Source organism: Amborella trichopoda, chromosome 2 (assembly GCF_054954075.1).
Source record: "Amborella trichopoda isolate Santa Cruz 75 chromosome 2, AtrichopodaSantaCruz75HAP2 v2.0, whole genome shotgun sequence".
Taxonomy (NCBI): domain Eukaryota; kingdom Viridiplantae; phylum Streptophyta; class Magnoliopsida; order Amborellales; family Amborellaceae; genus Amborella; species Amborella trichopoda.
The window spans coordinates 19,412,462-19,437,617 of NC_142337.1; the positions used below are offsets into that span (position 1 = coordinate 19,412,462).

Consider the following 25,156-nt stretch of genomic DNA (forward strand, 5'->3'; position numbering starts at 1 on the left):
AAAAGCCCGAAAAAAAAAAAAAAAAAACTATTCTGCTTATTACTCTGCTGCTCTATTTTTGTTTCATGCCACCAGTTGCTGCCCCCCTTCTCCGTCTCCTTTCTTTGATTTTTAGTATTATTATTATTATGTATTGGTGAGATAGCAATGATTATATATCTATATATGGCTTGCATTGCAGGTTTGCAGCAACATCATTTTAATTTAATTCTGGTTGATCACATCTCTCCATTCTAGATGCATCTGAGTGTTTAGGATTTGATAAAGGATATTATTGGGTGTTTTTCTAGAGAGAAAGATGAATTGTTCCTGAATTGCAGAGTGTTGGGTAATATCCTATTCTTATGGATCTATTTGTGTCTGTAAAATATTGAAATCCTCTTACTCTTAGTAAAAATAATAAGGAAATGATGGATGTTTGATAACTTGCTCCTTGTCAGAGAGAGGGATTGGAATGCCAAAAATAACTTAAGCGGCTTTCACGCCTTCCTTGCATTTCATTGGTAGGTTTTAATCGCCCTCCCCATTTTTAGGGTTTCTGTTCAGACATGATGACATGGTTGTAGAGCGAGAGAGCAGTAATGGAAACAGTTTCCTCGTTGTAGAAGATTATTATTGTTGCTGTGCTTTTGTTTTGGATTGTACAAGATCATTGTTGCTGTTTTTTTTGTTGTGGAGATCATGGAAATGTTTTAGAGAGAGAGAGGATGGAAGGTGTGGGAGAATTTATTTGGGGTGTTGGTGAGGAAGGGTTTAGAGAGAGAGGATGAAGCCATTTGCTCTTTTAGGAACTCAATTTTTCTGGGTTTTTTCATGAGAGATCATAGGTAAGCTTCAGTGAGAGAATGGAAGTCATTTGATGCTCCTTGTGGAAGAAAAATTGATCTATTTGGTTTAGGTTCATATTTTAGAGGAGGACAATAAGCAGCCATTTTTTTGATTGGTTTAAGGTTGAGAGCTCATATGGGAAGAAGATCTTCGAGAGAAAATCTTACCCATTCTGAATTTCTGATTTAGTAATAGGAGGGAGCTTGAGATCCCACATTCCTCTACAATGGCATCTTCAGAAAAAACAGGAGGCTCCTCCTCCACCTGTGTATCCTCATCACAGGCCCACGCGGCTCTGAGGCAGGGTCTGAAAGAACTGGTAAGAGGGCACCTCCACGAAACCTGCATAACCACCACGACCTTCAGCAACTCTGAAAATCTTGAAATTCCCTTGGATGGATCCCATTCCAGAAAAAGGAACCGCCACCACCGTCTCAAGGCAGCATGGGACTCAAACGAGGGCTGGGTTAGTGAGTCGGAGGATGACTCATCCACAAACAGTCCCCACAACCTCAATTACAATCAGAATCACAATCGCAATCGCAATGAGAATCAGGAGGAGAAATATGTGCCATCTTCGTCGCCTGTGAGCCGTCGTCAGTCTCGTTTGCTAGACAGATGGGCCGCACGTCAGGCACGGGAGATGATCACAACGATCGAGCGGCAAGCCCTAGAATCTGAGCTCACTGCTCTCTCCGGTACCAACAGCGTCTCCTCAAGGGCATCCTCCTTCCTGAGGGAGTCTTCCCCTGCTCAATCGGAGTGCTCCTCTGTGGTTGAGCCCCCAAATTTACGAGCGTCTTCTCTCGTGCAAATGTGGAGGGAGCTTGAGGCCGAGGCCAGGGCCAACCAGAGCCCACGGACCCACAGGAGGAGTGAGCCTTCTAATCCTTCTTCTCCTCGGTATGGATATGGCCACTTTTGGCCCCAACAAGGACGGGGTGTTGAGAATCAGGCATTAAGCTCTGATGACGCATTTGGAGAATGGGAATCTGATGTTGGGGCATCGAGCAATGAGCCCGACACTTCATCAATGTTCATTTTGGAGGAGTCAGGGGAGAGTGAGAAAGGGGGAAGGAGGAGGGTGGCAGATATAATTCAGAGGCTCTCGAGCTTCAATGATCGAGAACAGTGTTCAAGGGAGGTTTCTGTAGAGTGGAGCATGTGCTTGACAGATCATCAAGAGGGTGTGAATGTTGGATTTCACCAACCAGAAGGTGGGGTTCAGATGCGATGGGGAGAGCGGGGAGGTGAGGGTGAATTGAGGGGTGGGGAGAATGTGGTGGGGCAGTTGGGGTTTGGGCGGAGCAACCCTCCTCGGATTCGTGGGAGGCAGGCTACTGTGGATCTGCTCATGAGATTGGTAAGGGAGAGACAGAGAGAGCTCACTGGGCTGTTGGAAAGACGCCCAGTCTCTGGATTTTCTCATCGCAATCGCATTCAAGTGAGTCTCTCTCTCTCTCTCTCTCTCTCTCTCATTTGTGCAGATGTTCTTTTTGTTCCATTTCTTCTGATGACTTTAAAGGCTTAAACTGCATACACGAGAGATAAATTTAAGAGATTTGGCATCTGAATTGGAAGAGGAACGCAATGGATTTTGTCGCAGTTGCATTTCATAAGATTTTCGTGTTAAAATAAAAGGCCTGTGCATTTATGATAGGTCTGATGTTGCTAGTCATGTTATGACATGAAAGGGTTCTTTGTCTTTCTTTCTTTACTGTTGGATATTCTTTATACATATATGTTGGGTTTTTTGACCTTCTCTGTCTAAATCTTTTCCAGACGACACTTAAAGGGAGATTTCTTCACCATAGATTGGCAGCTCACGATCAGAGGCCACCTCAGCCACCGGCAGCAGTTGAAATTGAATACTTACAACTTGGGACGAGCATATCTCGCTTAAGGTAGTTTTTCCCTCAAAAATCCTACAGCAGTACACTTTCTTGAGTTTTAGTCGGTTTACGAGAAACAAATCTAGTATTTGATTACTTATTTCCTGCTCATGCTATTGGATCTTATTGAAACACCCTTTTGATTGATCTACGTACTTCAGACTTTCTTATGTTCTCCCTGGACGAATTCGTAGTGTTTAGGTACTTCAAACTATAGGGTGGTAACTGAGAGGGAGCAGCTCTCATGAAAGTCTAGCTTTTTAATTATCCAGGATTCGATCCTTATCAAAAATATCATCCCATTGGAACTTATTGAAATACCTTTCTGATTGAAACTTGCAAAACATCACAAACACCCAAATTCTATCCTCATCACATGTGTATCCCAAAATCATAGTAGTAATAACTACCTGAATTTGATTCATCAAGTTTTTCTATACATGTTGGGAAAGTGCTGTGTGTGATACAACGGAGCACTGATGCATTGACGGTAAGCTTTCTCCTTCCAACACTTATATTATTAGATAGTAAATACAATAAATTTCTAGGTATCTACAGTGAAGAATTATGGTAGTCAGGAGTTCATGACTACTTTTTCCTGTAAGACTCCTTTTTAAATTTATATTACCTAATACAGTGCCGGCATAAGTTTCTGGATATTCAGAGACTAACAAGTTCTTACTGGGCAGAATATCCACTACCTCCCCTATTTGTTTCATTGAAATGGAGTGGATTTGTTTCCTAGATATGTCCCATATGGGGTATTCGCTCCTACGCTCCAGATGGGGAACTCCATGAGATCGTGATTCTTGGATTTTTGGAAACTCAATCCCACGCTTTAAGGACTTCTTACCGCTCAAAGGGGCAATCAGAGGCTAAGAAGATAATTCGTTTGGATCTTACTTGCAATTATTCTCTCATATTCTCTCTTAAGTCCTTTTTGGAGGTTTTAAAGTGTGAAATTGTAAATAAATTATCAATAAGAAATCAGCTCCCTTGTATTGTTATCTGTCATCTGACTTTGCCTCATCATGATGTTTTTATTGCATTTTGTGGGATTATTGTTGCATAAACTACATCTCAAAGGAATATAAATATATTATTTATTCATTAAATAAACTTCAATTGATAATTGTTATCTGGATTTGTCCCATATGGGGTCTTATCAGGATCTTCCAACACATGTGTTTGATTCCGCTTAAGGATTTCACTCCTTCGGTCCAGGATGGGTACCTCCATGATATCATGATTTTTGAATTTTTGGGATCTCGATCCCACTCTTTAAGGATCATTCGTTACCATTCAAAGGGGCAATCAGAGGCTAAGACGATAATTCATTTGGATCTTAATGCAATCATTTTCTCTCATTATCTCTTACGTCTTTTTTGGAGGTTTTAGGGTGTGAAAGTGTAAATAAATTATCAATAAGAAATCAGCTCCCTTGTATTGTTATCAGTTATCTGGATTTGCCTCATCATGATTTTTTATTGCATTTTGTGGGATTATTGTTGCATAAACTACATTTCAAAGGAAGATAAAGACCTCATTTATTCATTAAATAAAATTTAATTAATAATTATTGCCTATTTTTCCATATTTTGTTGGACTATTGGATTTTTGAATTTTTTGTGAAATTTGTAATTTTTATTATATTTTATTTATAAATTAAATAACTGTGTGGCATGCGCTTCTGACTAGATAGCTTCTAGCATGTGGCAATCCCTTGCGCCTACTTCCAATAGCTACGGGTCTTCTATACCTTCTATTTATTCAGGCTAACAATTTAAAAAGTTGTCTTTTTGCTTTGGACCAGGGAGAGATTTGCTCCTGGAGCGCCAACTACTGAACGCACGGACCATGTTGCAGACCAATCAAGCAGAAGTAAGAGAGAGCCACCAGATAACAGTAGCAGCAGCAGTAACAACAGCAATAACGACAGCAGCAGCAGCAGCAGCAGCAGCAACATCAGCATCAACAACAATGGCAACAGCAGTAGCAGCAACAACAAGAACGACAACAATAACAACAATGACAACAGGAGCAGCAGCGCCTTTGGCAATAACAACAACAATGAAAACAACAACAATGAGATTACTACTCTGGGATCAATCCATTCTTTGACTTGCCTGGCATCAAGCTCAAACCACCTCCTGGATCCAGAGGTCGCTACAGGAGAGGCTGCTGATGGTATAGCTGCACAGCAACTGCTGCTAACACCAGTGCAGTCCCAAAATGAAGACCTCCAGACTTCGGATTCTTTATTGCGGGAAAGAAGCTTACAAATTAGCGACTCGGAGTGGCAAGGAAACGAGTATGCTGAGACCTTACTGGAATGGCAAGAGGGGGATGTCTCAGAAGAACCTCATGCTGATGATTTGCAGGATCAACAAATTGAAGATGTTGATCAACATCCATGGGAGATGGCTGAGTCCTCTTTCTCACACCAAATTTGGGAAGTTCACTCTCAAAATCTGCATTATGATTGGCCAGAAAACCACTTGCATAATGTGGAATTGCGCGAACTTCAAGAAAGGTATTCATTTGCATGATTTCATCATCAGCTCATATTTCATCATACAAGTGATTTACAGTCCAAACAATAACAGAGGTAGTCTGCCTCATCATAGTTTTGATTTAAATTCTGTGTCATCTCTGTTGTATTTATTTGAGATTCTTGGCCGTTTGTTTATTTAGTGAAACTGTTGTCTGTTTACTTGAAAATGACATGAACTACAAAACAATGCATGCCAAGTTACATTGAACTTACAGCCAAGGTTCATATTACTAAGTCAACTCAAGGGATCAGGAAATCATTTCCAGTGATACAACGAGTGTATGCAAGGGGCCACGTCCTAATCAGCCATATATGCCTTAAAGCGATTATTTCTCTCAATAATTTGACTGTTCTGCTTATTGAATATACTTGATACCCTATAATGCCACAAATTGCCTTGGCCAAAAGAAAAGGATAAACAAAAATATTTAGTCCAATCTTGGCAATAATTGCTCGAGGAGTAACCATTAGAAAAGAGCTAAAAAGAAATCTTTAGCAGAAAGGACTGTTCCTTGTGATTACGTGCTTTGCATTAGCTTCTATCCGATTGACATATGTCTTGGATGATCCTACATCAAATGCTTTTAACAGTCTGACACCGAGTCCCTCTATGGTATCCTTTTTTTCTTCATCTCAAGGGCATAGTCTTCCCTTATCAATTTTCCAAAGACAAATTTGACTAGAACTTCACAACTTGTACACTTGATAGTCAGAATTTTCTGTGTTCCTACTTTTGATTGTGTTCTTTCTGAATCAGGAGAAGTGTATCGAATGCTCTTGCTAGTGATTTCCGAGTGACTATGGACCAGTTAATTTTGTCTCACCTGGAAAGGCAAGAGGACGAACCCAACAATGAAAGCATCGAGGACCAGGAACACATTCAGCATCAAAGTGATAGCGACTTCGATCAAATTGCCTCTACATCCTTCTCATTGCCGCTGCCAACTCGGCTCCTCCGGCAGCTAGAAGGCCCATCACATTCTGCATTTACATGTAGTAACCATTCAATTGTGAGTTACAGACATATTAAACTCCTGTGAGGTTATTTACCCTAGAAGCAACTGACTTTATGTTCTAAATTTGTGGAATCTGACTTTTTATTCTAAAATTGTGAACATTTTATTCAATATATTCCAGGAATTGGATCTCATTTACGATTTGAGAGCCGAGATGGCACACCTCCAACATGGGATGCATGAGTTGCAGAAGATGATAGAGAGTTGCATAGAGATGCAAGTAGAGTTGCAACGTTCCGTTAGGCAGGAACTATCTGCTGCTCTCAACCATTCAAGCAAGGCCCATGAGGGTATTTGTTCTTTCATATTTCCTCCCGCAGCGGCACCCACACACAAATATATATATATATATATATATATATATATATATATATATATATATATATATATATATATATATATATATATATATGGAAAACTCTTCCCAACGCTTTAGGCAAAAATGAACAGTGAGTTCGTCTACCCTCATCACTATCCAAACTTCATGGTACAGTCACAGTTGTCTGGTAGTGTTTTAATTTTCATTTGCTTTCTACAAATTCAAATTATTTGAAATTTGGAGCGTATATATATATTAGTGAGGCGCACCTAATAAAAATATGAAAAAAATAATTCGTAAAATATAAATTGACCAAAAAACCCCCAAAAATTTATGGGAGTATTTTGACCAATTTATATTTTACAAATTAATTTTTTCATATTTTTATTAAGTGTGTCTCACTGAGATGTACACACGCTCCATATTTCAGATCATTCTGATTAGTAAAAAAAGAAAAATAAAAATTGAAACACTACCGGACAACTGTGACCGTGCGATGAAGTTTGGATGGTGACGAGGGTAGGCGAGATCATTGTTCATTTTTGCTTATAGGCGTTTTGTAGTATCTTCATATATATATATATATATATATATATATATATATATATATATATATATATATAGGAAAAAGTTTATATAAGGATGCAACCTTATTATGTGGAACTACGGATGCACCAAAAAATTCCATCAGAAAAGGTATTTTTAATGTTGAAAATCGTTTGATTGATCATCTTGACATCGAGATGTATGACCATAAAAAATAAAAAGATTTTAAGTCTCAGAAATAGTGCATTTTACAACATATTATCTACACCGTCCATTTTCAAGATTTTCATTATAGATCTACTTGATTTTAACCATTTTGGAAATTTAAAATTTTATAATTAGATATAAAAATAGATTTTGAGATAATCCTAAGAACATTTTACATCAAAATTATATACCATGATAAAATTTGAAGGTGCACCTTACCTCTACACCTACGGACATCCGTCTGCACCCATATATATATATATATATATATATATATATATATATATATATATATATATATATATATGGGATAATCTATACTTCACAACCCTTCAAATTACAAAGGTTCAAGATAGAGAGAGTTGTGAAGGGTGGATTTATTAATTTTACATTCTATTTTTGTTTAAAAAAGTTACTTTTGTGGGGCAATTTTGTAAATATTACTACAAGACAAAAGGTACTTTTGTCATATCCATAAAGGGTAAAGTTAAAATTTTAACTAATTATAAGGCCACTCTACAAATAAAGTTCCAAGATACTAAATTCTAAAATGCCATTGTATTTTTGTAAAAATTTCAAATTTGCCCTTGTTTGATGGTAAAATTACCTATTAAAATAATTTTTTAAACAAAAAGTAATGATCTTTTTGATGAATACACCCAGCACAACCCCTTCTAACTTGAACCTTTGTATTTTGAGGGGTTGTTAACTCTAGACAAAACCTATATATATATATATATATATTAGAAAAATGGGAAATGATTCTTTCAGCTTACGGGCTAACAGCTGCAGTGTCAGCCAACAACCCAAATTGAATAAGGCCCGATCCAATGGTCACGACTTCATTTCATGTTTGAATTTTCATTTTTTTTTATATGAATCTAAATTACTTGAAAATTTGAGCATCTATTCTTCAAAAATAATAGAATATAATAAAAATATAAAAAAATAATTTGTAAAATATAAATTGACCAAAATACCCCCTAAACCTTCGGGGGTATATTGTTTATCAATGTTTAAGTTGTGAATTATTTTTTTAATATTTTTATTAGGTGTTCTTTGATGAGAAGAATGAATGCCTAAAATTTCAAGTGATTTGGATTTATAGAAAAAAAATAAAAATTCAAATACGAAACGAGGTTGTAATCGTTAGATCGGCCCATATTTTATCAAGGCCGTTGGCTGACAGAATCCATTCCTTATATATATATATATATATATATATATATATATATATATATATATATATATATATATATATAGGAAGATGCTATGGTATGCCGATTCGCGTATCGCTACAATAAATGCCGAACGACCCAGATCAAATTTGGGCCGATCTGACGATCACAGTTGTATGGTAGTGTTTGAATTTTAATTGTTTTTTATAAATCCAAGTCACCTGAAATTTTAGGCGTGCTTCAAAAATAGATGAATCTACGAAAACTATCAAAAAAATATTATACATGAAAAACATTGACCAAAATACCCCCGAAAAGTTTTTGGGGCATTTTTGTCAATTATTTTCGCAAATTTATTTTTTTTATAGTTTTATTAGGTGCGCCTTGATGAGAAGAAAACACCTAAAATTTCAAGTGATTTGGATTTGTAAAAAAACAAATATAATTCAAACACTGTCGGGCAACTGTGACTGTCAGATCGGCCCCGTTTCGATCTGGGCTGTTGGGCGTTTACTGTAGCGGTAAGCACATGGACGTACAAGAACTTTTTCCATATATATATATATATATATATATATATATAGGGATATTTTAAACTTCGCAACCCTTCAAATTACAAAAGTTCAAGGTAGAGAGAGTTGTGAAGGGTGGATTTATTAATTTTGTAGTCTATTTTTTAAAAGAAGTTACTTTTATGGGGCAATTTTGTAAATATTATTATAAGACAAATGATACTTTTGTCATCTCCATAAGGGGTAAAATTGAAATTTTAACTAAAAGCCAAGGGCACTCTACAAATATAGTTTCAAGACAGTAACTTTTAAAATGCCGTTGTACTTTTGTGAAAATTTAAATTTTGTTCTTGCTTAATGGTAAAGTAACGTATTTAAATAATTTTTTAATAAAAAAGTAATGATTGTTTTGATAAATACTCCCATCACAACTCCTAACTTGAACTTTTGTATTTTGAGGGGTTGTTAACTTTAGACAATATATATATATATATATATATATATATATATATATATATATATATCGAAAACGTTTATATAAGGTTGCAACTTTAAATGTAGACTTACAAATGCACCTCCAAATCTATCGGCAAGGTTGTTTTAATGTTGAAAAACCTTCTATTTGATCATCTCGACATTGAGATGTATGAATATAAAAAAAAAAACGTTTATGAGTCTCAGAAATAGTGCATCTTGCAACACATTATCTAGGCCGTCCATTTTCAAGATTTTCATATATCTATAGATCTCTTTGATTTTAACTATTTTTGGAGTTTAAAATTTTCTAATTAAATATGAAAATAGATTTTAAGATAATCCTATGAATTATCTACAACAAAATTACATGTTATGATAAAATTTGGAGGTGCACCTTAATTGGATTGTTTAAGGTTGCAACCTTATAGAAACCACACCATATATATATATATATATATATATATATATATATATATATATATATATATATATATATATATATGCTGGCGTAGGCCCACTAGCCTACAACTACATATAGGCCAAAATTCAATTTGGGTTGATTTGATGGACACGACCTCATTTCATATTTGAATTTTAATTTTTTTTTCTACAAATCCAAATCATGTGAAATTTTATGCTTCTATTCTTCTCATCAATGCTCACCTATTAAAAAATTAAAAAAATAATTCACAAAATATTAATTGACCAGAATACCCTTGAAATATTTTATGCGTATTTTGATCAATTTATTTTTTATATTTTTATTTTTTTTAAAATATTTTTAAAGAACACACGTCCAAAATTTCAAGTGATTTGGATTTTTATAAAACAAAATTAAAATTCAATACAAAATGCAATCGTGATCATTGGATTAGTTCAGATTCAATATAGGCCGTTGGGCTTATATGTAATTGTAGGCTAGCAGCCCTACGCTAGCACATATATATATATATATATATAGGGAAAAGATGAGATTAGCCCACTAGCTCATATGAACATATGAGCCCAACGGCTCAGATTGAATCTGGGTCGATTTAATGATCTCGGATGTCCGGTAGTGCTTGAATCTTAGTTTTTTTTTTACAGATCCAAATCACTTGAAATTTTAGGTGTGTGTTCTTCTCATCAAGGCACACTTAATAAAAATATAAAAAAATTTATCTGCAAAAAATAAAATGACCAAAATACCCCCTGAAACTTTTAGGAGGTATTTTGGTCAATTTATTTTATGTAAAATATTTGTTTGATATGTTTACCATGAAAATAAACAAAGAATGCCATTGTTTCATTGTGTAGGGCCGCACCTACCATATTCTAGGAATGGTGGTTTCAGATCATTCTTTATAATAGGAGCATATTTCTTTGTGTTGCAGGTATCAGAGAGGAGACATCGATGGGTTCCAAACGGGGAACTGTGAAGAAAGGTGTTTGCTGCGTTTGTTATGAAGTGCAAGTTGACACTCTTCTGTACAGGTATACATGTTTGAGCTAGATCTTTCTTTCATACATCAAATCATATAGTTTCCATTTTCAAATTGTGCCACTCCCCATCCCAATGAAATATCAAAAACATTATAACCCATATATATATATATATATATATATATATATATCGAGAGAGAGATAGAGAGAGAGAGAAATAATCCTATAGGACCACCTTTCCCCACCCATGTGTGTAAGACCCCAAAGGATCACCATTAAATTTGGCATGGATCTATGGAAAAGTCAAGTCCCACACTCATGTGATAACTTTTCTAAAGATCCGTGTCAACTTTAATGCTGATCCTTTGGGGTCCTACACACATGGGTGGGGGAGGGTCCTATACGATCATTACTCATATATATATATATATATATATATATATATATATATATATATATATATATATATATATATAGGAAAATGATCCTATGAGCTAGTGGGCTAACAAGAAAAAATGAGCCCAACAGCCCAAATTCATGGATGTTCGGTAGTGTTTAAATTTTAATTTTTTTCTACAAATCTAAATCATTTGAAATTTGAGGCGTGTATTCTTCTCATCAAGCCGCACTTAATAAAAATATAAATAAAATAATCCATAAAAAGTTTGACAAAAATATCCCCAAAACTTTTCGGGGTATTTTGGTCAAATTTTTTCATGTCAAATATTTTTTTGATATTTTTTTAAGGTTCACCTATTTTGACACATGCCTAAAATTTCAAGTGATTGGATTTGTAAAAAAAAAAAATTAAAATTCAAACACTATCGGGCATCCATGATCGTCAGATCAACCCAGATTCAATCTAAGCCGTTTGGCTCATAGGATCATTATATATATATATATATATATATATATATATATATATATATATATATATATATATATATATATATATATATATATATATATATATATATATATATATATATATAAGAGACTACAAGACAAATATGAGCAAAAATGAAAAGTATTTTCGGCCATAGGCTGTCTGATTTTTTCGGAAGTATGGATTAAAGACCGTCACCCATGGCGGTCTGTTATGGATATAGAACGTCCATGACTAGATTATTTTCACGGCCGATGTAGGTTTGTGGCGATTTCTAAGCAAAACCACCATGGACATAGCATGTCCGTGACAGGGGCGAAACACTATAGCAATTCACTTATAAGCGTTTTTAACACTGTAACAATTCACACACACGCGCGTGCGTGCGCGCGCACACACACACACACACACATATATATATATATATATATAAATATATAGGGAAAAGATGAAATTAGCCCACTAGCTCATATAAATATAAGAGCCCAATGGCCTAGATTGAATCTGAACCGATCTGACGATCACAGATATCCGATAGTACTTGAATTTTATTTTGTTTTATACAAATCCAAACAATTTGAAATTAGGTGTATGTTCTTCTCATCAAGGCGCACCTAATAAAATTATTTGTAAAACAAATGATCAAAATAGCTCTCGAAACATTTCAGGGGTATTTTGGTCAATTTATTTTATGTAAATTTTTTTTTTGATATTTTTTAAAGATTCACTTATTTTTGATGAACAGACGCCTAAAATTTCAAGTGATTTGGATTTGTAGAAAAAAAAACTAAAATTCAAACAATATCGGACATCCCTGATCGTCAGATTGGCCTAGATTCAATCTGGGACGTTGGGCTTATATGTTCATATGAGCTAGTAGGCTAATCCTATCTTTTCCCACATATATATATATATATATATATATATATATATATATATATATATATATATATATATATATATATATATATATATATATATATATATATATATATATATATATATATATATATATATATATATATGTGGAAAAGGATCTTGTTAGCCCGTGGGCTGACAACTACAGTGTCAGCCAATGGCCCAGATTGAATCTGGATCCGATCCAATGACCACGACTTCATTTTGTGTTTGAATTTTTATTTTTTTCTACAAATCCAAATTACTTGAAATTTTTAGCGTCTATTCTTCAAAAATAATAGAATATAATAAAAATATTGAAAAAATAATTTAAAAATATAAATTGACCAAAATACCTCCAAAAGGTTTCGGGGGTATTTTGGTTAATTTATATTTTTTGAATTATGTTGTTAATATTTTTATTAGGTGTGCCTTGATGAGAAGAATGAACGCCTAAAATTTCAAGTGATTTGAATTTGTAGAAGAAAAAATAAAATCCAATGTGAAATGAGGTTGTGACCGTCAGAACGGCCCTGATTGGCTGACACTGTAGCTGTCAGCCCGTGGGCTGACAGAATCCATTTTATATATATATATATATTGAAGATACTACAAAATGCCTATAAGCGAAAGTGAACAGTGATTTCGCCTACCCTCATTACTGTCCAAAGTTCATCGCACGATCATGAGTAATGATCCTATGGGAGGGTCTCATAAGATCATTACTCATATATATATATATATATATATATATATATATATATATATATATATATATATCGAGAGAGAGAGAGAGAGAGAGAGAGGGATCAAACTCATGAGCTATACTATAAAGTTTTGGGAGAGTGATTGAGTGACGACTAAGGCATGAAACGAGTATTATAAAAAAATCAATTCGATTTTATGGCAGGGTAGTCAACAACCGGGGCTATTTTCCTACTTAGGCAACTGATTGAGAAGTTTAAGACGAAAGGAAAAGACCTCCACTTGTCTTTATTGATGTGGAGAAAGCTTATGATAGAGTACCTCGGGATTTGATTTGGTGGGTATTGGATATTATATTGACTTGGTGAAGAAATGTACGATCGAACGTTAACTAGTGTACAAACAACTAGCGGAGAGATAAGTGAGTTTTCAGTAACAATAGATTTACATCAGGGGCCAACATTGAGCCTATACCTCTTTGTCCTAGTTATGGATGACTTAAGTAGGCACCTACAAAATGAGGTACTATGGCGTGTGTTGTTCGCAAATGACATAGTCTTGATCAATGGGACCTAAAATGTCGTCAACATAAAGTAAGAACTTTGGAGAGATGCTCTAGAATCTAAATATTTTAAACTTAGCCGGACTAAGACAAAATATATAAAATGCAAGTTTAATAATAATAAGAGTAGAGACGAGGAAGCAATTAAGATTGACAGTTAGGAAATACCAAAAAGAGCGCATTTTCGATATCTTGAATCGATAATCCAGGAAAATGCAGAGATTGTGGAATATATATCGCACATAGAGTTAAAGCTGTGTGGGCGAAGTGGAGATGTGCAACCAAAATTTTATGTGATCGTGCCGCATATAAATGAAGTTGAAGGGCAAGTTCTATAGGACAATTATGAGACCGGCTTTGCTCTATAGGGCGAACTATTGGGTGATCGAAAAATAATATACCCATAGAATAAGTGTAGTTAAGTTGGAGATGTTGAGATGAATAAGTGGTAAGATAAGAAGGGATGGAATTCGAAATGAATACATTTGAAAAATTTAAGTGTGATACCCATAAGCGATAAGATGAGAGAGAGTAGACTTAGGTGGGCTGGTCATGTGTGGCGCAGACTCAATACAACACTTGTTAGGAGGTGTGAGTTAGTTCAAGTAGAAAGCTCAAAAAGGGCAAGGGGTAAGTCCAAAAGGATATGGTTGGTACTAGCAAGAAAAGGTATAGGGATTTATAACTTCATTAAGGGTATGACCCTTAATAGAGTAGAATAGCAGATCATGATTCTTTTTGCCAACTCCAATTAGTTGGGAAAAGGTTGTGTCGATGATGATATATAAGAAAAAGATTTTGTCAGCCCAAGGGCTAATGGAAAAATAAGCTCAGCGGCCTAGATTCAAACTAGGTCGATGTGATGGTTATGATTGTATTTCATATTAAATTTTTTTTTTCTACCAATCCAAATCACTTAAAATTTCAGTGTTCACTCTTCTCATTAAGTTGCACCTAATAAATATTTAAAAAATATTTGTAAAAACTAAATTGACTAAAATACTTCATATAGCTTTCAAGGGTATTTTAGTTAATTTATTTTTTACAAATTATTTTTTCTAATATTTTTATTAGGTTTGTCTATTTTTCAAGAGTAGACGCTCAAAATTTCAAGTGAATTGGATTTATAAAAAACTTAAAAATTAAAATTCAAATTCAAATAGGAAATGCAATCTTCACCCATTCGATCGGGCCAAATTCAATTTCTGTCGTTGGGCGTTTACTGTAGCTGTCTGCTAGCGAGTTGACCTGAAAACAAAGGTAAATGTTAGAATGAGTTATCAAGGGTGGATTACTGTGTAGTTTATTTTTTAAAGAGATATCTTGCTCATCAAGTAAGGGTGTATATGTAAATATCAATAAAAGATAAGGGATACTTTTGTCATCTTTAAAGTTACTAAACGACAAGGGTATTTTACAAATAAAGTTCAAATACACTAACTTCCAAACTACCATTGTACTTTTGTAGAAATTTCAAATTTATCTTTATTTAATATTAAGTTACCTATTAAAATTAATTTTTTAAATAAGTAATATTTTTTTATACAAATATACCCAGCACAACCAATTTTAATATTAGCCTTTGTATTTTGAGCGATTGGTATTAGTGGATTCCATCAGCTACTGGACTGATAGGATCTTTTTCTTATATATATATATATATATATATATATATATATATATATATATATATATAGGGTTAATCTAAACTTTACAACCCTTCAAATTACTAAGGTTAGATGAAGAAAGAAGTTACTTCTTCATCATTAAAGAAGGGCAATTTTTGTAAATATTACTACAAGACAAGGGGTACTTTTGTCATCTTCATAAAGGGTAAAGTTAAAATTTTTATTAAAAGACAAGGGCATTCTACAAATAAAGTTTCAGGACACTAACTTCCAAAATGCTATTGTACTTTTGTAAAAATTTCAAATTTACCATTGCCTAATGGTTAAGTTACGTATTAAAATAAAATTTTAAACAAAAAGTAATGATCTTTTTGATAAATAAACCCATCACAACCCCTTCTAATATTAATCTTTGTATTTTGAGGGGTTGCTAACTCTAGACAAACCTCATATATATATATATATATATATATATATATATATATATATATATATATATATATATATATATATATATATATATGGGGGATAATCTAAACTTCACAACCCTTCAAATTACAAAAGTTAAAGATAGAGAGAGTGTGAATGGTGGATTTACTAATTTTATAGTCTATTTTTTAAAAAAAGTTATTTTTTGTGATATTTTAATCATTAAGTAAGGGCAATTTTATAAATATTACTACAAGATAATGGGTACTTTTGTCATCTCTATAAAGGGTGACAAGGGCACTCTACAAATAAAGTTCTAAGACACTAACTTCCAAAATGCCATTGTACTTTTAAAAAAATATCAACTTAACAGTTAAGTTATTTATTAAAATAATTTTTTAAACGAAAAGTAATGATCTTTTTGATAAATACACCCATCACAACCCTTTCTAACTTTAACTTTTGTAATTTGAGGGGTTGTGAAGTTTAGATTATCTCATATATATATATATATATATATGGAGTTTGTCTAGAGTGAATAACCCTTCAAAATACAAAGGTTAAGGTAGAAGGGGTTGTGATGGGTGTATTTATCTGATTATTTTTTGTTTAAAAAATTATTTTAATAGGTAACTTAACCATTTAGAAAGGCAAATTTTAAAATTTTTACAAAACTACAATGGCATTTTGAAAATTTGTGTCCTGGAATCTTATTTGTAGGGTGCCTCTGCTCTTAAGTAAAATTTCAACTTTACTCCTTATGGAGATGATAAAAGTACCCCTTGGCTAGTAGTGTGTTTACAAAAATACGCTTACTTAGTGAGCAAGATATCATAAAAAATAATTTTTTTTACAAAATAAACTACTATGTTAGTAGATACATCATTCACAACTCATTTTATCATTAACCTTTATAATTTCAACTCATTTTATCATTAACCTTTATAATTTGAAGGGTTGTGAATTTTAGATTATCCTATATATATATATATATATAGATATATATATATATATATAGTACCAAGACAATGTCTTATTTCTTTTATTTTTCCCAACATTCATATTGACAATGGTGTGTTCAACCGATATAATTCGATCGTAGATAAACATATCTATTTCCTCCAGTCCATAAGTTTAGTTCGATCCTTTACTTCACTCAAACAATTGGTTGACCCTATCCACTATCACAGGCGCAAGAAATATCTTTTATTCTTAATGGAATTGATATTCATTGATCAGCTGTGAGATTGCCCTTAACACCTCAATGATCAGCTGTGAGATTGTCATGGTATACTTCCACAAAGATGTTTTTATGTTTTCTTTATTTTTATTTTTTTTTTGAAACTTTTACTTCCACGAAGGTGTCAGTAAAGATGTTTGGAATTTGGTTGTTACATTTGTATTCCATGATGTTTTTTTAGGTGCGGGCACATGTGTACTTGTTTAAAGTGTGCAAATGAGTTGCAATGGAACAGTGGGAGATGTCCAATATGCCGTGCTCCTATTGTGGATGTTGTACGGGTATATACTGACAATTGAACAATGGTTCACAATGGGAGAGTCCACTTTGTTCCTATGGTGGAATTATGAATATGAAACTATGAATTCCATTCAAATTTTGGACAGGCCAGTTTCGAAGCGTGGTTCCGCGCTCATTCTGGTTTTATTGTATATTTTGTTTACGGTTGAAGTGGTATTTATAGCCAAATTTTGAAGAGAACGAATAAACTCAGTGACACTGATTCATTCCTGCAGTGCAACCAATGTATCAAAACTTTACTACTTGTTACTATTTCTTGTTACATTAATGAAATTGTATACTGGACTGCTTTCATGAACCTTTATATTGTTGAATTGTTTGTTCCGATTCCTATGTATACGTTTCAAACTACCCTCAGTTTCTTGAAAACATTCAATTAAAAGGAAAACCTTCGAAATGTTATCAACTTTATTTGATTAAAACGAGGCTTTGAAAAGCAAGAAGTATATGAACTTTCAAATGGAACTTTATCTGCAGCCGATGTAAAAAGGGAGCAATCATCTCATCCAACCTATCAAAAAAGAACATGAGAGACCAGGGAAGGGAACAAAGATGAAACGAAGTGCATATTTCACAGCAATACAAAACAATGAAAATCTCAAAATGAGAGAGAGAGAGAGAGAGAGAGAGAAAAGGGCGTAGCCACTTATATACAAGACCTGAGAGAGTGAAGAAAGGGTTGGGGGCATCTTTGAATGGTGAATCAAGGAGGGAGGGAACTCGTGGGGCCTCCGTCGATGGTGAATCAGGGAGAGAGTTGGGCAGGGTGGGGATGGTGAGGATGGGATAAATGAGAGAGGGGATGGGATAAATGTGTGTGAGAGAGAACAAATGATAAGTTGAGAAAACCCCCTTCTAAACCAAAGCATAAACTCCCAAATTTTGGCCTCTCATTTTCATTTTTGAAAAATGGTTTTATTATTATTTTTTTAATATGATGACCGTAGGAATGGAAACGTAGCACGTTTATGTTAAGGCATCAACCCCTTTAACCATTGGGAATTGGACGGATAGGACGTTATGTTAGAGCATCCACCCCTCTAATCATCTGAGCTTTATCTAAATTATTTAGTGATGACTAATTCATTACAAGATTTAGTTAAGTTATACAATGACTGCCCTACCTATCATAACCCTTTTTCATTCAGACTTGGGAACGGCATGACCAGCAAAGTTTTTCACCGATGGTTCAACCCATTCCCAACAAATCATTTAACAAGAACTGATATGAATATCTTTATTCAAGATATAGACTTAGAGAAATAGAAAAGGGACAATTGAGGTAATTTAATACTTTACGCCCCTTTCTGTAAGATTTTCAAAGGTGCAAACCATACAAAATACGCACATATATACTTTGGGATGGGTCAACAAAGCCATGTTTACTCTGATATCAACAAGTCAACCCTGTGCCCTAGTTGAGCTTCCAAATCGCAGTTAAGCTTTGATTCATGGTTAGGACCACATATTTACATGCGTACGCGAAACTCTACTGCGATCTCAAAAAATCGGTACATAAATAAATAAGATGCCCTCAAACGCAAAGGTGCGAGTCGAAAGTCTACTCGTCCCCGACTTAAAAAACGAAAGCCAAGAGATTTCTTAGTTGAAGTCTATTATCCATTTATTCCCTCGGGCAAGGATATTTTTTTTTATCTCAAATTTGGGGATATAATCTCCATAAGCAAACCAAATTTCCGAAATAAACTCTATATTAGTAAAACACTTATGCCTTACGATAGAATAGAGACCATTTTTTTTTAAAAAAAAGGCTAAATCTAAGTGTTACAAAACTTAAAATTCAATGTTGTTTTTTTTTTTTTAAGAAATAATCATATGGTAATGAAAAAAGTTTATATAGAGCTGAGTCTCTAAACAATCAAATTAGAGCCCACCTCAAAACTTTTTTAAAGAGATTTATCTTGATACCCAAATATCCTCAAATTGACCATCTCAACATCAAGATGCATGGACATGAGAAAAAATAGATTTCTAAGTTTTGGAAATAGTACATCCTGTAATGCATTTTTGGACCATCAATTTTCAAGATTTTCAAGTTCTCATAGATATGCTCGATCTCCACTATTTTTTGAAGCTTTAAATTTTATAAGTAAAAATAAAAATATATTTTAACGCTATCACAAAGATTTATAGTATTGAAACCACATTTCTCGATACTATTTGAAGTTGCGCTTTACTTTGATTGTTTAGATCCTCAGCTCTATACAAACCGCACCCTATAGTAATTCACACATGATTTCCAAACTTTTAGATTAATAAAATAGTCTAAAGAAGTGTTTTGAGCAAAGAAGCATAGTATATGCACACTTTGCTCCCGCGGGAGCACAGTATGTGTGCTCGAAAAGGAAAAAACACTTTATGGGTGGTCGGTCGTACAGGACAGGAGCAAATTAAAATAAAACAAAAAGAGCCCGCGTTGCCGACGCACTCCTGACCTTTAACCACCAAGAGAGAGAGAGAGAGAGAGAGAGAGATCCATTGTATCCTATTTGTTGAATTGAAAGCGAAGCAGTAGAGTAGAGAGATAGAGAGAAGAGAGAGATGGGGAAGAAGGCTGTGCTGGTGGGTTGCAATTATCCAGGGACCAAGGCTGAGCTGAAGGGATGCGTAAACGATGTGAGAAGGATGAGGGAATGCCTCATCAACCGCTTTGGTTTCCATGAGGACGACATCACCATACTCATTGACACCGACGACTCCTACGATCAGCCCACAGGTGCCAACATCAGGAGGGCACTGGGCCGTCTGCTGGAGGAGGCTGAGGATGGAGACATCCTCTTCTTCCACTACAGCGGCCATGGCACCCGCCTGCCAGCCGAGACGGGCGACGATGATGACACTGGTTATGATGAGTGCATCGTCCCCTGCGACATGAACCTCATCACAGGTACACCCCTCTCTCTCTCCTGGATGTATCTCATCATCTCTCTCTTCACCTCATTTGGGGCTAGCTTTTTATGTTGGTGGCTGTCATACCCTGATCTAAGAAAATTGACGTATTGGATAACTTGATCTCTGATAGATCAAGATCCACAGTTTCTGCTACCCTTAATCCCTGTCTAGTAATGTTCATCAACCGCCACATCTTTGCAAGGCCCACTCCAACCTTCTATTGCCCTCTTTGCCGGTTGGTACATGATGCCTCTCTCTAAGATCTATCCATACCCTAATGACACTTATTTGTATCTGGTTCCCAGCAACTTGGGGGCACTTCACAACCCCTTGGAAGGGTACTGTAACATCCCCACTTCCCATAATTATCTTTCTCAGAGATGGGGGACCCAGATTACACACTTTCTGGTTTCTGCTTATTCATTGACCGACTATCTTCATGGAACTCTCTAGCTCTCTCTCTCATCTATTTTAATGCGCAGATGATGACTTCCGTGAGTTCGTGGACAAAGTTCCCGAGGGCTGCCAGATAACAATAGTCTCAGACTCCTGCCATAGTGGCGGCCTCATCGACGAGGCGAAGGAACAAATAGGGGAGAGCACCAAAGATGGAGCAGTAGAAGAGGACACCGATCAGAGTGAAAACCGCAGCTTTGGCGGTTTCAAGGATTTCTTGCACCAAACAGTGCACAGCGCCCTTGAGTCCCGAGGCATCCACCTTTCATCTGGCCACCACCACCACAGACCCAATGATGAAGATAACAAAGACAATGAAGAGATGGTCAGTGAAAGTGGTCACAAAATTAGGAATAAATCACTCCCTCTTTCTACCCTCATTGATATCCTCAAAGAAAAGACGGGCAAAGATGACATAGACGTAGGTAAGCTCCGCCCCACGCTCTTTGATTTGTTCGGTGAGGATGCCAGTCCCAAGGTTAAGAAGTTCATGAAGTTCCTCCTCAACAAGCTCCAATCCAACAATAATGGTGAGGAAGGAGGCTTCATGGGAATGGTGGGAAGCTTGGCCCAACAATTTCTCAAGCAAAAGTTAGAAGAGAATGATGGAGATTATGTGAAGCCAGCTTTGGAAGCCGATGTATCAGGCACCCAAAAAGTGTATGCAGGCTCCACAAAGCGGGAGCTTCCTGATATGGGAATTCTGGTAAGTGGTTGCCAAACGCATGAAACATCTGCTGATGCGAGCCTTCCGGGTCGACCTGGTGAGGCTTATGGGGCTCTGAGCAATGCCATTCAGAAAATCTTGGCTGAGAGCAAGGGCCCTGTGACTAACCAGGAGCTTGTGCTCAAGGCTCGGAAGATGCTTGCCAAACAGGGGTTCAAGCAACATCCTGGCCTCTACTGCAGCAATACGAATGCTGATGCCCCATTCATTTGCTATGACTAGCTTTTAGCTTTTTTGGATCTGCTTATATGGTGAGAAAAGTATTGAGTGAATGGCTTTGGTTCATAATCTGGGTGGCACTTCACTAGGTGTGCTATTTTCATGTTGTTTCCTTAAATGCTCTTCTTCATGTGGATGAACTCAAATTCTCTATGAAAACTTGATTTGGGTGAAAATGGATATGCATGTGTGTGAGAGAAAAAGAAGTGGATCTACTTTTATCATAAGCTATGACTTCTATGGGATCTATTTTCTAATAAAAACAGATTGTGGGACAATGGTGATTCTTTTTGCTTTTCTCTGACAGTAGATGAAATGCAAAAACTTTTAATAGAAATATATATCAACAAAATTACAATTACAGTGCATCAAATTATATATATATATATATATATATATATATATATATAATAGAGACACAGGCTTCTGCTATCAGAAGCTCTGTATTTTCTACTCCCCGTAAACATTGGAGATGCTGTATTCATGGACTGCCAAGCCAAGTGAAACTTCTGCTAAAGCGCTGGTGTTATAGATGTATCAAAAAGCACAGACATGGTGGCGTGCTAAGACATGTCAAAATCAGGAAGGCCTGCCCATGCTTTTCATTTCTTCTTTCACTCAACTGTCTTCGTCTGCATCCCAAGATAGATCTGCAGAATGCATATTTATAACAGAAATCAGCTGGCAATAAAAATAAACAAAAAAACTACCAAGAAGCTTTCATAGCCAAGCTATATCAAGACCATCTTAAGGTCGGAGTATAAACTTTCCACTTTTCCGTGTTGGCACCCAATTTTCTAAAACATGGGCCAAATGTTCAGGCAATTTTTTATACATCATACGCATGCAAGCTCATCCATAAAAATTATCCCGTGCCTAGTTCATGGTCAACCTTCTCAAAGCCTATCAAGTTGATCTGCTCAAGAGGCATGTCAGAGTAAATGATGGGTAGACCCTGTGTGTGTGTGTGTGTGTGTTGAGGCTTATGTATGCTTGGCTCCTCTACATACCTATAGAGATATATAAAAGCCATTGCGAGCTTGCTTGTCAAAGAAAGAGGGAAGCTACCTTCAAGTACTGAATGAACTGCTGCATTTGGAATGAGAAGGCCCACAACTCTCCGATTATCCTCAGTAGTCTCTAGACGCACCACACGTAGTCGCGTATGGCTTTGCCGAACCTTTGAACAGAGCAATTTCAGTAAGAGCAAACTTCAAGTTTGTGTCGAAGAAAGGAAAGGCACAACATTTTATTGGCTACTGCACCATAACAAGAGATCACTCATGTTTTGAGGCACTTGGGATTGCGCTACACCAAAATTATATAGGGCACATTTATGAGGTCTGCAGGTTTCATAAATTATAGAATGTAAATAACACCCAGGAAAACCATGTTCTGCTGAAATAAACTCGGACATGTGCAGATGAACCACAGGTACCATAGGAATCAGCATGGATGCATTGGCTTAAAGCTCCGCTATTTTTTTCTATTCTTTTTTATGATGCATGGCATTAAAAGCATTTTCCCCCCTTTTTGAGAATAAAGAAGCCCAGGTTTTTTATATGCTTACAAATGAATGGATACCCAAACATCACAATAAAAAATTAGGCACAGAGTGTCCTTTAAACCTTTGGGCGTTTAATGCTGAATCATCTGATTTATTAACCACCAGCTTCTATTTAATTGTTTTATTCCTATATTTCTATTTTAAAGTTCTGCATACCAAATAGCCATAGTGTGAGTCTCAGTGCAACTGACTGTAAGTTGGAAGTAAAGTACTTTATCCTGAGAATTTAAGGGGATTGGTACACGGAGATGTATGCTACCTCAACTAATGTCAGCAATACGTCCTGTTGAACTTTGCAGTTTATTTTCATTTTGATGAAAAGAAACTGTATCAAATACGAAAACTAAGAAATCTGTTTCATGCGGAACAGAAGTAAGATGCAAACAGACTTGTAAGGGGAAAGTCACCTTGAAACTTCCTGGTAACTATGACCACACTTACTGGTAACTATGATTACAATCACTAAATGAAATGTCAAGGGTGGCAATATGATAAGCTACAAGCCATGGGAGCACACCTACATCTATGAAGAAACCTAAACTTTGATCAAGATTTTACCATACAGTCCATAGCCCCACTTCCCCCACCCCAATCCTCCACCCCCCGCCCCACCCCCGAAACAACCAGACCAAAACAAAAAAAAATAGGGTATGCCTTGATGAGGAATGAGTTCATTTTGATCATCATGGATCAGTGCCCTTCTTATATCTTGAAAAATTGGTGCCGTTGCTAAGAGAGTCATCCCACACTAACATATTGCATCATCAACTTTTCGGAAATGCTCAATCTGATAAAAACTGTTTTGGGCACTGAATATGTCACACTGGGATTGGGATGTGACTTATCGGATAACCCATAAAACTTGTTGGTTTTGTCCATTACATTCCCCTAAATTTTTAACTCACATTAATCTGTTTTAGAAGAAGATTTATATACAGAAATCCAATTTTCATCCGCATGTTTCAGCACAAATCTCTCTGTATGTCACACTTGCAACCCTTCATATAAACATACAAACATGAAGTATGCCACAAACATAAGATGATTTATGGAAAATATGTAAGACTTGAAGATCCATTCAGACAGAAATATCTTATCCATTCTGATCGAGAAATATCTTGTGGGAAAAAATACACCAAAGGCAGATATATCTATACGAAAATGCGGGGGCGTGGTGGGAATCATGCAACAGCCAATGAAACAAAAATTCACATCATTCGAAATTCTGATTTAAATTATATAAGGAGGATAAATTTAGCAAGTCTATCGTAGTACAAACATACAATGATATTCACATGGATAAGGACACCCAAGCATGCACATGCTCGCATGCATACACAGAGAAATGAGCACCACACTTTGGATGAACAAGCATACACGTATGGCCACTCACCTGTTTTGATAGAGCCTCCTCTATTGTGCCCCAAAGAGGTAAAATAAGTCCTCCAAGAATGTTAACTTCCTGTAATCTTTTGCCAACAGAACATAATCTTCCAACTTTACATTTTGGCCCATGCATACACTGTAAAAGCGGTAAAGAACCAAGGGTTATAAGGAGCAACATATTGTTGTTAGGATTCAGGAACCACCTTCTACACAGAGAACTTCAATCAGTAAGAAGTATTCCCAGTTTCCTATTTGTAGAAATTTTGGAGATTTTCCTGTTTGTAGAAAAC

The 25,156-nt window shown here is 35.5% G+C and overlaps 3 protein-coding genes across 6 annotated transcripts in view; 2 read left to right on the top strand and 1 right to left on the bottom strand.

Moving 5' to 3' along the window:
• The first annotated feature begins 689 nt into the window (after positions 1-689).
• On the top strand, positions 690-17,896 carry LOC18445678 (uncharacterized). Of its 3 annotated transcripts, XM_088858257.1 has the most exons (8): positions 690-2,272; positions 2,611-2,732; positions 4,534-5,253; positions 6,032-6,284; positions 6,412-6,580; positions 10,903-11,002; positions 17,249-17,346; positions 17,480-17,896. In XM_088858257.1, exons 1-7 carry the CDS (start codon positions 1,055-1,057, stop codon positions 17,301-17,303), a joined length of 2,637 nt encoding a protein of 878 aa, XP_088714383.1. In that variant the 5' UTR covers positions 690-1,054; the 3' UTR covers positions 17,304-17,346; positions 17,480-17,896. The 3 variants fall into 3 exon arrangements, with proteins under 3 accessions (XP_088714383.1, XP_088714382.1, XP_088714384.1); XM_088858256.1 differs by lacking the exon at positions 17,249-17,346; XM_088858258.1 differs by lacking the exons at positions 17,249-17,346; positions 17,480-17,896 and adding an exon at positions 13,645-13,910.
• A 2,185-nt stretch (positions 17,897-20,081) lies between these two features.
• Positions 20,082-22,089, top strand: LOC18445676 (metacaspase-4). Its single transcript, XM_006855809.4, has 2 exons — positions 20,082-20,506; positions 20,994-22,089. The coding sequence occupies exons 1-2, from the start codon at positions 20,161-20,163 to the stop codon at positions 21,914-21,916; spliced, it is 1,269 nt and encodes a 422-aa protein (XP_006855871.2). The 5' UTR covers positions 20,082-20,160; the 3' UTR covers positions 21,917-22,089.
• A 131-nt stretch (positions 22,090-22,220) lies between these two features.
• EMB1135 (RING/FYVE/PHD zinc finger superfamily protein) overlaps positions 22,221-25,156 on the bottom strand; it is a 96,322-nt gene continuing 93,386 nt past the window's right edge. For both annotated transcript variants that reach the window (XR_016049353.1, XM_006855807.4), the window contains exons 30-32: positions 24,874-25,002; positions 22,982-23,093; positions 22,221-22,563 (exon numbers count right to left, since the gene is read on the bottom strand). Coding sequence is in view for 1 of the 2 variants with exons in the window: in XM_006855807.4 (XP_006855869.2) it covers positions 22,532-22,563; positions 22,982-23,093; positions 24,874-25,002 (273 nt within the window). In the remaining variant the exon portion in view is untranslated. The remainder of the gene's footprint in view (positions 22,564-22,981; positions 23,094-24,873; positions 25,003-25,156) is intronic.

Bases quoted from the DNA above. Each gene is read 5' to 3' on its own strand.
- LOC18445678 (XM_088858256.1), top strand. From the start codon at position 1,055: ATGGCATCTTCAGAAAAAACAGGAGGCTCCTCCTCCACCTGTGTATCC. The intron at 2,273-2,610 runs GTGAGTCTCTCT...AATCTTTTCCAG, and splicing joins CTCATCGCAATCGCATTCAA to ACGACACTTAAAGGGAGATT. The intron at 5,254-6,031 runs GTATTCATTTGC...TTTCTGAATCAG, and splicing joins TTGCGCGAACTTCAAGAAAG to GAGAAGTGTATCGAATGCTC.
- LOC18445676 (XM_006855809.4), top strand. From the start codon at position 20,161: ATGGGGAAGAAGGCTGTGCTGGTGGGTTGCAATTATCCAGGGACCAAG. The intron at 20,507-20,993 runs GTACACCCCTCT...TTTAATGCGCAG, and splicing joins CGACATGAACCTCATCACAG to ATGATGACTTCCGTGAGTTC.